Source organism: Eulemur rufifrons, chromosome 18, assembly GCF_041146395.1.
Source record: "Eulemur rufifrons isolate Redbay chromosome 18, OSU_ERuf_1, whole genome shotgun sequence".
NCBI classification, from domain to species: Eukaryota; Metazoa; Chordata; class Mammalia; order Primates; family Lemuridae; genus Eulemur; species Eulemur rufifrons.
Window position 1 is genome coordinate 38,825,501 of NC_091000.1, and position 13,939 is coordinate 38,839,439.

General features: G+C 38.3%; 1 protein-coding gene across 1 annotated transcript in view; it reads right to left on the bottom strand.

Annotated features, from left to right (window-relative positions):
- The window catches only part of DCHS2 (dachsous cadherin-related 2), a 195,865-nt gene that overhangs the window by 83,930 nt on the left and 97,996 nt on the right, over positions 1-13,939 (bottom strand). The window contains exon 2 of the mRNA XM_069493240.1: positions 13,225-13,416. Within this exon, the coding sequence (XP_069349341.1) occupies positions 13,225-13,416 (192 nt within the window). The remainder of the gene's footprint in view (positions 1-13,224; positions 13,417-13,939) is intronic.

Consider the following 13,939-nt stretch of genomic DNA (forward strand, 5'->3'; position numbering starts at 1 on the left):
AATTGTTACAATCTCCCTTTTTTATATTTTTATGGCTGACCCCCTTTATTACAGGTAAGAAAACCAAAGCACAAACATGCTAAGTGACTTGCTCAAGGTGAGACTGTAAATAGCAGATCTGCCATAGGAACAATGACCCACCTGCCCCCAAAGCCATTGGAGACTTCTTTTACATTGAGTTTTAAGTATTTGCTATGCTGTAAATTCTGCCTTTCATGTAAGACTTGTTTACAGACTATACCAGGGAGAATGCCTCTCATGGACTCAATCTTAAGAGAATAAAAGGAAGAGGGGACCCTTATTTTTAAGGAACTTACAGTCTGTGGGACAGACACTGTACCCCTAGGTTTGTGGCACAGCAAAATAATCTTGAGCCAAAAGACTTGGGCTCAATGCCTGGCTCTGGCCACATCCGGGACCACAGCCAGGAGAAGGTCAGCTGGCCCCCGAGTCCAAGCTACCTCTTCTGTACACAGAGCTGTCTGCTTGCCTTATAAGCCCGTTGTTGAAATGAATAGCATATTATATATGAAAGCATTTATAATAGTTAATAACTATCAAATGTAAGATCTTACAGGCTCCTTACCCTAAATACTTGGGACCGGATGGTTTGTCTTGAAATTCTGAATTTTTCAAGTTTTAGAAAGAAAATATAGTGCATATACCTAGCAGGGTCTGGGGTAGCACCACGTAATCAAGCATTTACTAGTCTGCAGCAAAATGTATGCATAGACACACTTAGAGGGATTTAAAAGCATTAATAACCTCAAGTCAGTTCAAGTCAGATTTCTCACCAGATGAATTTTAAAAACCCACTCTGAGAGTTGTGGGGTTATAGATAAAATTATTTCAGATGCAGACACATGCTACACCTGACCTACCAGCACCACACAGGCCTCAACACTGAAGGGTCTTTGAGTTGGGTCCCCCAAAACAAATAAAATTTGACAGATATTTCCAATGACAATAACATCCTAGAAAGTGAAATGATATTTTTAAAAAAATGCTCGGCACATTGCGGGAAGTGTAAGCACCCTAGTAGGGCCAAAGAGGGTGGGCGTGTAGAGGGAGAGGCTGGGTAGGATGGAGAGGAAAGGCCCGACAGATTCCTGTCACGTGATTTAAGTGCTAAGGAGGACAGACTATTCCACACAGCAGTGGACCCTGCAGTAAAAAATGTGGTGTGTACACCTTCAGGACATATATTTCTATTTGTTAATAAATTGTGTACACATCTACTGTGCTGATGGATTATTTCTATTAGACATATCACAAAAATGAAATTTAAAAGGATAAAATTCGCAGTTCTAATGTTTTTTCCTAAACCCCTACATGGGACAAGTATTGCTGTCAGTAATGAAATGACAAGATCAAATCTAGGTTTCAGAAAGAGATACGTGGGGTAGCAACAAAGAGATGTATCTTTTAAAAAAAATAAATAAAGAGTTCCCTTAGTTAAAAAGTTGAGAAAATGCTGAATTCAGCAAGTCAAATGGGCCTGAACACTTCTCACAGAGTCTTTGCACACGCATTTCTAGAGGGAGTGAGAGCTGAGATGTTCCCCACTCTTTTTAGATTTCAGAATCCTCTGTGATCTCTCCACAGAAGGAGCGTGTTGGGAAACCAGTATCCCACAGAACACAGTGTGGGAAAAGTGCCCCTAAACTCATTTTCTCCTTGCCCTTAGAGTGTGCCGTTCCCAATCTGTGTAACTAAACTTCTGTCCAGGTGATGGAAACTTCTGATAATGCAGCCTCGTGAGAGACTCTGAGTCAGAACCACCAGCTAAGCCGCTTCTAGATTTCTGGCCCTAAAAAACTGTATGAGATAATAAATGTTTGCTATTTTAAGTTTCTAAATTCAGAAATAATTTGTTATGCAGCAATAGGTAACTAAATTCTATGCATGAATATTTCCTAATTTTGTCTTACCCTTTCTCTTTCCATTAACAAGTCATGAGTCATTTTGATTTAATTTTAATCATTTGATTTTTTAAATTATCATAAGAAACTATTAATCAACCTACCTGAATCCCAATCCCCTCAAGTTATGCTGTGAAAGACAGAAGTAGTTTGGGAAGGCTTCAGGTTTGAAAGCATACAATATTGGAGGCAGGAGGGTAATCAGCAGATAAGGAAAAATTTGTGCTGTTGTTTCTACTTTGGTGATTGTCTACTTTCCGTTCTCTTTGTTCTTATCTTCTGGGACTCCTGAGTAGAATAATATTAATATCTGTTTAGCTCTTGTGAGGCATAATTTCATTCTAGTGAGCTTTCTGAGTCTATATTTCATGGTTCAATGAAGAAAAGTGAAGGAAACGGGGTGCTAGCTTGTAAGGTGGGAAAAAAACCTAAGCCGTATCATCACCAAAGCCAAGAGAAGCAGCATTCAAAGAAAATTCATATCTGTGTGATTGTGCATTGTGCTGTGGTAAACATTCAAGTGAAGGTGTCTTTTTGATAAAATGACTACTTTTTCTTCGGGTGGATACCCAGTAGTGGGATTGCTGGATCAAGTGGTAAGTGTACATTTATTTCTTTGAGGAATCTCCATACTGTTTTCCACAGAGGTTTTACTAATATGCAGTCCCACCAACAGTGTATAAGCTTCCTTCCTCTCTGCATTCATGCCAGCATTTATAGCTTTTTAACTTTTTAATGATGGTCATTCTGATAGGGGCAAAGTGGTATCTCATTGTGGTTTTAATTTGCATTTCCCTGATGATTAGAGATATTGAGTATTTTTTTTTTCATATTTGTTGACCATTTGTCTATCTGTTTTTGAAAAACTTGAGTTCATGTCTTTTGCCCACTTTTTAATGGGGTTATTTGTTTTTTTTCTTGTTGATTTGTTTGAGTACTTTATAGATTTTTGGATATTAGCCCTTTGTCAGATCTATAGTCTGTGGATATTTTCTCCCATTCTGTAGCTTCTGTATTTACTGTTAATTATTTCCTTTGCTTTGCAGAGCTTTTTAATTTAATTAAGTCCCATTTATTTATTTTTGCTGTTGCTGTATTTGCCTTTGGGGTCTTAGTCATAAATTATTTGCCTAGGCCGATGTCCAGAAGAGTTTTTCCTATGTTTCTTCTAGAATTTTTATGGTTTCATGCCTTGCATTTAAGTTTTATCCATCTTGAGTTCATTTTTTTTTTTTTTATGTTTCATTCTTCTGCGTACGGCTATCCAGTTTTCCCAGCACCATTTACTGAATAAGGCATTCTTTCCTCAGTATATGTTGTTGTCTGCTTTTTCAAATATCAGTTGGTTGTAGCTATATGATTTTATTTCTGGGTTCTCTATTCTGTTCCATTGGTCTATGTCTCTACATGTATACCAGTACCATGCGGTTCTGGTTACCATAGCCTTGTAGTATAATTTGAAGTCTGGCAATGTGATGCCTCCAGATTTGTTCTTTTTGCTTAAGATTGCTTTGGCTATTCAGGCTCTTTTTCAGTTCCAAATGAAGCATAGAATTACTTTTTCTAGATCTATGAAAAATGATATTGGTATTTTGATGGGGATTGTTTTAAATCTGTACATCACTTTGGGTAGTACAGACATTTTAATGATGTTGATTCTACCAATCCATGAGCATGGGATGTTTTTCCATTTGTTTGCATCATCTGTGATTTCTTTCATCAGTGTTTTATGTTATAGTTCTCGTGGAGATCTTTTGCCTCCTTGGGTAAGTACATTCCTAGGTATTTTATTTCCTTTGCAGCTACTATAAAGGATATTGAGTCCTTTATTTGACTCTCAGCTTAACTGTCATTAGTATACAGAAATGCTACTGATTTGTGTACATTGATTTTGTAACCTGAGACTTTGTTGAATTTATTGATAATTGATAAATTCTAGGAGTCTTTTGGTGGAGTCTTTATGGTGTTCTAGATACAAGATCATACTGTCAGCAAACAGGGATAGTTTGACCTCCTCTTTTCTGATTTGGATACCTTTTATTTCTTTCTCTTGCATGATTGCCCTGGCTAGGACTTCCAGCACTATGTTGAATAGAAGTGGTGACAGTTAGTATCCTTGTTTTGTTCCAGTTCTTAGGGGAAATGCTTTCAACTTTTTTCCCATTCAGTATGATGTTGGCTATGGGTTTGTCATATATGGCTTTTATAATTTTAAGGTATATTCTCTTTATACCTAGTTTTTTAGGATTTTTAACATGAAAGGATACTGGCTTTTATCAAATGTTTTTTCTGCAACTATTAGGATGATCACATGATCTTTGTTTTTGCTTGTGTTTATGTGGTGAATCACGTTTATTGATTTGTGTATGCTGAACCATCCTTGCATCCCTAGGAAGAAATCTACTTGATCATGGCAAATTATCATTTTGATATGCTGTTCAATTTGGTTTCCTAGTATTTTGCTGAGGATTTTGGCATTTATGTTCATAAGGGATATTGGTCTATAATTTTCTTTTTTGTTGGGTCCTTTCTGGCTTTGGTATCAAGGTGATATTGGCTTCATAGAATGAGTTAGGGAGGATTCTGTCCTTCTTAGTGTTATGGAATAATTTCTGAAGGATAGGCACCAGTTCTTCTTTGTAGGTCTGGTAGAATTTGGCTGTGAATCCCTCTGGTCCAGGGCTTTTTTTGCTGGTAGATTTTTTTTATTACTGCTTCAATCTCATTGCTCATTATTGGTCTGTTCAGGATTTTTATTTCTTCCTGATTCAGGCTTGGGAGGCTATAAGTATCTAGGAATTTATCCATTTCCTCTATGTTTTTTAGTTTGTGTGCAAAGAGATTTTTGTAGTATTCATGGATGATATTTTGTATCTCTGTGGCATCGGTTGCAATGTCTCCTTTGTCATTTCTGATTGAGCTTATTTAGGTCCTTTCTCTTCTATTTCTGGTTAATCCAGCTAGAGGTCTATTGATTTTGTTTATCTTTTCAAAGAACTAACTTTTGTTCTGTTGATCCTTTGTGTTGTTTTTTTCAGTTTCCATTTCATTTAGTTCTGCTCTGAGATTTATTATTTCTTCTCTTCTGCTAGCTTTGGGTTTGGTTTGTTCTTCTTTTTCTAGTTGCTTAAGGTGTGACATTAGGTTGTTAATTTGTGATCTTTTTGTCTTTTTGATGTAAGCATTTAAGGCTATGAATTTCTCTCTTAACACTGTTTTTGCTATATCCCATAGATTTTTGATGCTTGTGTCATGATTGCTATTCAGTGAAAAATATTTTGATATCCATCTTAATTTCATCATCAACCCAAGGACTGTTCAGCAGCTGGTTGTTTAATTTTCATGACTTTGTGTATATTTGAAGAGTTGACTTCTAGTTTTATTGCACTGTGATCTGAGAAGATATATGCAATGATTTTGATTTTTCTCAATTTGCTGAGACTTGTTTTGTGGGCCAATGTATGATCTATCCTGGAAAATATCCCATTGCTGATGAGAAGAATGTATATTCTGAAGTTTTTGGGTAGAATGTTCTGTAAATGTCTGTTAGGTCCATTTATTCTAGAGTCCTGTTTAAGTCCAGTGTTTCTTTGTTGATCTTCTGCCTTAATGATCTGTCTAGTTCTGTCAGTGGAGTGTTGATGTTCCCAGCAATTACAACATTGTTGTTTATTTCTTTGCTTAGATCTAGTAGTATTTGATCTATGAATCTGGGAGATCCTGTTTTAGGTGCATTTACATTTAGGATTGTTATATCTTCTTGCTGAATTTCTCCCTTTATCATTATATAATGACTGCCTTTGTCTTTTTTAAACCATTGTTGATTTAAAATCTATTTTATCTGATATAAGAATAGTTACTCCTCTCACTTTTGGTTCTACTCACGTAGAATATTTTTTTTTCCATCCCTTCACCTTGAGTCTATGAGTATTCTTGCAAATTAGGTGGGTTTCTTGGAGACAGCAGATACTTGGGGTATGTTTTGGTTTTAATCCATTCAAGCAGTCTATATCTTTTAAAAGGAGTATTAAGACCATTATGCTTAATGTTAGTATTATATGTGAGATACTGTTTTGTTCAACAGATCATTCTGTTGAATGATATCTAGTTGCTTTGTTTTCTCCCTTGTGTTACTGTTTTATGAGAGTTGTGAGCTTTAACTTTTGGGTGTTTTTGTATTGGTGGGTATTGATTGTTCTTTTCCATGTATAGAGCACTTTTAAGCATTTCCCATAGGGCAGGTCTAGTGATGATAAATTCTCTTAGTGTTTGCTTATCTGGAAAAGACTTTATTTCTCCTTCATTTATGAAACTTAGTTTTGCAGGATACAAAGTTCTTGGCTGACAGTTATTCTGATTATGAAAGCTAAGATAGGACCCCAGTCCCTTCTGGTCTGAAAAGTCTCTGCTGAGAGATCTGCTGCTAGTATGACAGGTTTGGATTTTCCATTGTAAGTAACTTGTTGCTCTCAACTCAGAGCTTGTAAGATTTTCTCCTTTACTTTGGCTTTGGTAAGGATGATGACTATTTGTCATGGTGAGGTCCTATTTGCTATGAATCTTCCAGATGTTCAACAACCATCTTGTATCTGGATATCTGGATCTCTAGCAATACCAGAGAAGTGTTCCTCTATTATTCTCTCAAATAGGTTTCCCATGCTTATTGCTGCTGCTGCTTCTCCCTCAGCAATACCTATAATTCTTATATTTCTTCATTTTGCATAGTCCCATATTTCTTGCAGTGATTTTTCATTTTTCTTTGTTCTTTTTTCTATATTTTCTACTGAGTGGGTAACTTCAAAATCCTTGTGTTCAAGCTCTGAAATTCTTTCTCCTGCTTGGTCTAGCCTGTTGTTAAAGCTTTCTGCTGTATTTTGAAATTCCCTAAGTGGCTCTTTCATTTCTTTAAGTTCTATTATATCTTTGCTAATGTTATTTATCTCTGTAGTGAATTTTTTGTTCATGTCCTGAATTTTTTTTGTTGTTTCTTTCAGATTGTTTTCTACCATCTCCTCAGTTCCATTCATCTTACTTTCTATCCATAATCTCAATTCCATATATGTAATTTCAACAATTTTTTATTGGTTGGAGTTCATTGCTGGAAAGCTGTTATGATCCTTGGGAGTGTTTAAACAGCCTGGTTTTTCATATGGCCACAGTTTTTTATGCTGATTCCTTCTCATCTAGAGCCCCTTCTCTCAGCTTGAAACAAATAGCAGATACGGTCACCGGTTCTCTTCTGCTGGGACCTCTCTTGCTCAGAGAAGATAGGTATGGGTCCCTGGATGATGTGCTTAGGTCCTACTCTGGAAGCTTGACCAAGCAGGAGAGGGGCAGATACACTGTGAGCCTTTAATGCTGCCTCTCTGCTGCACCTCCCTTGTTCCTCTGTGGTCGTTACCAGGCTATTGTGGCAGGGCCAGTCCCTGGTGCCAGGTGCCCATGCAAGGTGGGGCTGGCTGTCAGGAAGTGGCGTGCAGGCAGGATGGAGGAGGTCTTTTGGGCACAGTGCACATGCATGCATGCCTGGAAATCTGAGACGGCAAGCATGTGAGTAGAGCAAGGTCAGTGCAAGGTGCAGCACAGAGTGTAGCGGCCCTGCAGGCCCACAGGGCACGAGGAGAAGCAGGCCCCTTCTGCAGAGTGGTCCAGCAGGTGGAGCAGAGCGGTGACCCAGGACAGGGTGGACCCATGGGGCAGGGTGCCTACATGGGATAGAGCGGGTCTGCAAGGTGCAGTGCTCACGTACATGGGTTGGGGCAGCCACTGGGCAGTGCATGCGGCCGAGCAAGGTGTGGTGCTCAGGATGCCTGAGTAGGGCAGTGTGAGTCCATGGTGTGCAGTCTGCCTAGATCCAAAGGCTACAGCTGCACTGGTTTTCATCCTGCTTGGGGCCTTTCAGTGGTTCAGCTGCTCCAGCAGTGGGCAGTGGGCACTGACTGAGGTTTACAGGTGCATGCTCTGCCCCAGTCCCACAGGAAGTGTGGTTGAGTGGAATTTCCCAGGCCACAACAGCGGGTGCAAGGAAGGACCGTGGTGGTAGTGGTGGGGGTGCATGTCACCTGCCCACGGGGCACACATGAGCGCTAGGATTCCCTGCTCCCTCTCTGCCTGGCAGGTGCATGGAAGAAGCAGCAGTCACAGATCTGACCCTTGGGCAAAAGTAGCATTCTGGGATTGGGATGTTACAATGACACCAGCTGCAGTGCCCAGGACTCACAAACCAGCCGTCCCTTCTCTCCCAAGCAACGCAGCCGCACACCCTCCAGGCAGTCTCTGTGTCAGTCCCGAGGCTGCTGCAGTGGAGGGCACCTCCTGGCTCGGTTGCAGTATCCTCAGAGGAAGCGTGGAACCCAGGATTTTCTCCTGTCCCTTTCCCACGTGTGGACGCCTTCCCTAATTACCTCTGGTTCTGCTGAGCAGCTCATCCCACTTCTATCTTCTTCATTACACTCCTGCCTCCTCTCCACGGGTTTCCAGTGCTCTCACTCAGACAATCGATCCATGGCGGATATCCACTCGGCACTTTCAATCCTCTCCTAGGAGAGGGGCATTGTGCAGGCTGCTTCTAGTCCGTGGTCTTGGCCATCTCAATATACATGCTATATTGTTAGTCTGACAAAATCCTCCCTTAAGCCTGCACTGGTGAGATAAAGTTGAAATGGCTTTATCTCAGACACATATTTCAGCTACAGAATTCAGGATATGACAAAATACAGAGAAAGAATGCTAATAAACATATACACCAAAAATGAGAGATCCATTTGGTGAAAATGAATGGGAAAAGGAAATAAATATATGTATGGAATAATTAAATTAAGAGCTTTATTGTGAAAAGTGACTTTTTTGCCAATGTAATACAATTATTTGGTTCCATTATGTAATTTTATAGCATCCTCATGACTTCTATGTATCAAATAGCAGCAGTAGCAGTAAAAATAGAATATTTCAGAAGTAATATCAGTAGAGTAGAAGAAGTGATTGCATTAAAAAAATATATTGACAGTCATCACAAGGGTAAATTGAGCAGGAGCAAAGAAGCCCAGAATATCTAGAGTATTTTATAAGAAAAATTCTTCTGTTGACATATAAAAATAACTTAGTAACCACCAGCAAATGGGTTCTCAGAAATTTTCTTCTAAAGGGCTTTCAGCACATTTATTAGAAAAAGAAAGGATCAGGAAAAAACCATAGATTGCCAAGGTAGTAATAGAAAGTTAAAGGTCTTCTGTCAAGATGCAGTTTATTGTTCCAAATAAATTTACTATGGCCTAGAATCCAACATCTTGAACTAAAAGTATCTTGTCTGAGCTAATTTATTCTTTGGACACCTTCTAGATTGCTTTCCAGGGCAGCCTACTGAGTCACTACCAACACTGTTATCTTCATCTTCACCGATCTTTTTGACTATGTGTTTCTGAGGGACATACACATATTGCACAGAATAACTGTGACAGATGCAGACGTCGCTCTGTACAAACTCATAGTTTATCACAGAAGAAATTCATGAAGGTTATGCAACAAAATAAACATGGCACACAGAATAACTTTCAATATGTATATATGTATATATATATGTGTGTACATACATACACACTCGCATAAATACACATATGTTGCTTGTTCTCCGTATGTTCTGAGGCAAACATGAGGAATGCTGGAGGCAGTTTTAGGTCCAAACAGTGTAAAGGTTGGGATGCCATTAAAATCCCCATGGGGAGATTCTTCTAGAATTTTTCTTTAACAGTGTGTCCCTGACCTCACGCTAGACCCTGCTCCCATGAGGACCTGCTTCCAGGAGGGCGCTCTCCTGCACGTAGCTCCCTGCCAAGGAGAAGATGTCCCAGCTTTCAAGGGAGGAAACCTTGAAGCTCTAATAACCTATTTCCAGACACTAGATGCTAAAAAGGCTCAGATTGTATTAGATGTAATAGAAACACCGTATTCCCCACCTTTCCCGAAGTTACATAAGTCTTCTCTGCTAGTGATCAATTCATCCTGAAATGATGAATTGATCCTTTTCAGAGGTGAATATTTCAACAGCCAACAAACTTGTTTGTATAATGAGCTCTGTATCTATAGTACCAGGAAAGACACCTGGACTAAAGTCAAAATTCCCAATCCACCTCCGAGGTTCTGTGCTCTCCAGGCTGTCGTGGTCCCTTGAGGCGACAGACAGCCATGGGTCTTGGCAGGGATCTGCTTCCCCTGACGGACAGCAGTTCTACCACACAAGGATCTCTGGGTTCTGCATTTGGCCACCAAGACCTAGGAGCAAGTCAAATCTACAGAGGTTCCTTTAGGTCAGAGTGGACATCCCATGGTAGCCTGGAAGACACAGCTAACCATTTTTGGTGGTTTCATGAGATTGTTGGATTTAAACTGGTTGTTCAATCCTAGGATGGCATTTTACAACTGTCATAAATTCTATTAAGAATGCATTTACAAAGTCTTGGATTAACATTTGTGTGTGCATTTTCTTAGCTTTAAATAATCATACAGACTTGAGTTAATCTAAACCCTCTGTTTATTCCTGCTTTTGTTTCCCACATATTTCCTTACACAGAATCAGGGATTCCTGAAACCACACCATAAGACGTTGACAAATATCTAACCAAATAGATTACGGATATATTATTGAACATAAATGACTTTATTTTCATGTTAGTTTCTACATGTTTACTTTTAATAAATATATTTAGACTCATTTTTCCCAACAGCTAGTCTTAAGGAAGTGGATTTTCTCTCCTACTAATTTCAAAAGAAAAATTAGATGAGAGAGTTACACAAAGGAGTAGCAAGCAGATAAAAAAAGAAACAAGAAAAGTCTCCAATAAGGTAAGTGGAAAAATCAAGACGCAGAACAGTGTATATTATAGGCTACCTTTGTTACAATGTAATGAAAATTGAACAACTTGTTTCTAAAATATATTTAGAAATGTAAATGGTCAGGAATAGTCAAGACAATCTTGAATAAGGACAAAGCTAAAAGAATACATGATATCATGAACTATTATAAAACTATAATAATTAAGAGAGTATGTTGCTAGGTACTAAGGCAGATAAACAGCTTAAAAAAAGAGGGGTGTCCAAAAGCAGGCACACACATATACAGTCAAACGATTCATGACAATAGTGACACTCCAGTGCTGTGAGGAAGGGATGATCATTTTAATAAATGATGCTGGGTTCATTGAATATCCATATTGGGAAAAAAACCCAAACCTTCCTTTCACTAGATTGAAAAAAATAAGTGTGAAAGGTAAAATAATAAAGGTTTTGGAAGAAAACATGGGAGAATATCTTCATGTCCCTAAGATAAGCAAATACTTCTTAAAAGGACATAAAAAGCACTGGCTGTAAAAGGAAATAAATTGAGAAACTGAGCTCTATTAGAATTAAGAATCTCTGATTCTCAAAAAGCACCACAAAGGATAAGAAAACACAAGTCACAGAATGGGAGAAAACATATGCAATAAATATATCCAACAAAGGACCTTCATACAAGTCAAAAAAATCCAACAATGCAATGGAAAATAGGTAAAAAAATTGAATAGACACATCACAAAACCAGTTATACAATTAGTCAATAAACATATGAAAAATGTTCAATTTATGGGTCATCAAGGTAATGCAAAGTAAAATCTCAATGTGATTTGCCACTATACAAGTATCAGAATTGCTATAATTAAAAAGATATTAAATATCAAATGTTGGAAAGGATGTATGACAAATGAAATTTTCAAACTTTATTGGTGGGAATATAAGTTGGTAGAACCACTTTAAAAAGTTTGTCTTTCTTATAATTTAGCAATTCCACTCCTAAATATATACTCAACAGAAAGGTTTACATTTTTCCACCAAATTATAAGAATGTTACTAGAAGCAGTATTTGCAGTAGCCTAAAATGGATATTATCAATTATAGAATAGATAAAAATAATTATTGTATGTTCACATAAAAGCACACTACAAACAAATGAGAACAAATGAACTACTGCTACACACAACAGCATGGAGGATTCTAACAAATAATGTTCAGTAAAGGAAACTAGACAGAAACACATACTGTATGATTCCATTCACTGAAAGGCAAAGAACTGCCGTGCTAATGTTTGGTGTTAGAAGGCAATAGTGATTGTCCTTAAAGGGTCAGGGCAGGACAGGTGCTGTACACGGCTTCCGGGTTCTGGTAACGTTTCCTCATCTGCTTCCATGGCTCTGTTCATGTTGCAAAAATCCATTGAGCTACACACTTATGATTTATGCCCATCTCTGTATGCATTTTATAGGTCAATTTACAACTTTAACAAAAAAAAGACATAGGAACCAAACTGCAGATGCCTCCACTGACCAAGGATGGGTCAATGTGAACATTGGAAACGACAGGGTCTGTGACATATGCAAACACATCAAATATATAAAAATCCATGGGTTTGTAATCAAACTAGGGGAACAAAATTACTTGTCACCCTGGGAGATTGTTAAGGCACCAACTCACTCTATTCAAAACACTGGTAAAATAAAGAGAAATAATCAAGCATTATCCTGCATTTCCTTATATTTATTTCAGGGTAATCAAATAGTTGGTATGAGAACATTCTTCTTAGTTGAAGAATTCCAGGCAATAAATGCAAAAGGGGTAATAGAATTAGAAAATCACGATTTTGTAATCTCTAATGATATAATAGTATGTGTCTGCTGATACAGTAAGAGGCATATGATATGACCTAAATGAACCTGAAACTAATCAGGTCTCTGGCTCTAAATGCTGGTTTATAGGAAATAAAGGACATAGAGGAACACATTAAGTGAATCCCAAGGGTATAATCAGCTACATTCAGTATGTGTAAAATTTATAGGACAAATGATTTGATTTATTTTTTTTTTAAATGCCATAGTAGAAAAGGTAAGGGGCCTGGCTGTTATAGACTGACACTTAAGGGATATATCAATCAAATCAATTTATGGACTTATTTGGATCTTGATTCAAACAAACCAACTAATAAAAGACATGTCTAGATAATACAGAACATTTAACATAGAATTATTACTAAAGTACCATTGTTAATGTTTTGTAGTTATATTTTTAAGGAGTCATTATCTGTTAGAGATATTATTGAATGACTTTTGGATGAAATGATATAGTGCCTGGTATTTGCTTCAAAAGGAAGCAAAGGAAAGAGGTGATTATATAATAAACAAAATTAGCCAGTTGTTGATAATCATAGGTACTCAGTGATGTGTACACACTGGCTCACTTTTGAGTATGTTTGAAATAAATTTCACACATAAAGACTTACCCCATCCTTAGCTTTCACCAGGAGATCATAGATGGCTGGATCCCTTTCCCTGTCGATATCTTTTGAAACACAGATTCGTCCATCATGAGGGTCGATCCAGAATGCTTGAGGTGCTTCATAGCTTTGGAATCCATCATAGATAGAATACTCAACAAAGCCATAGAGTCCTGCATCTGCATCGGAGGCTTTAACCTACAAAACAGGAGGTTGATCAGGGAGAAATAGAAATGCTAGCATTACCTTGCAGTTGGTCAGGAATTATTATAAGGATTTGCACAACCAATCTCAAGGGTTTATAAACACCCATAGGGTTACAGACTTGACAATGTAGCTGTTGATTCCCTCTCATTCCCAGGTCTTCCAGTGATGGGCTGGTTGTGTCACCCCCACCCTTTCTTTGACAGCAGCAAGGGAAGGACCAAGAAATCCAGGCAGTAAATGGCCATTACTAGAAATCCAATCCCAGTGACAGAATGCACCCTGGAGTGTGAGAGTTCCTTCGAGGAGAACTGCCTCAGTCAGGGCCCTGCACAGTTGTGCAGTATCAAGTTTGCAGGTGCCTGCGGGAGCACTTCTAGCAGCTGGATGAAATCCAGCCCGTGCTCTGCTTGCCAAAACAGGCACAAACACTGACATGCCCAGAGAAAAGGGCACCTTTTTCTTTGCCCATAAGTATCATTTATGTTAGCAGCAGTCCTGTGCCTGGTGGAAAATA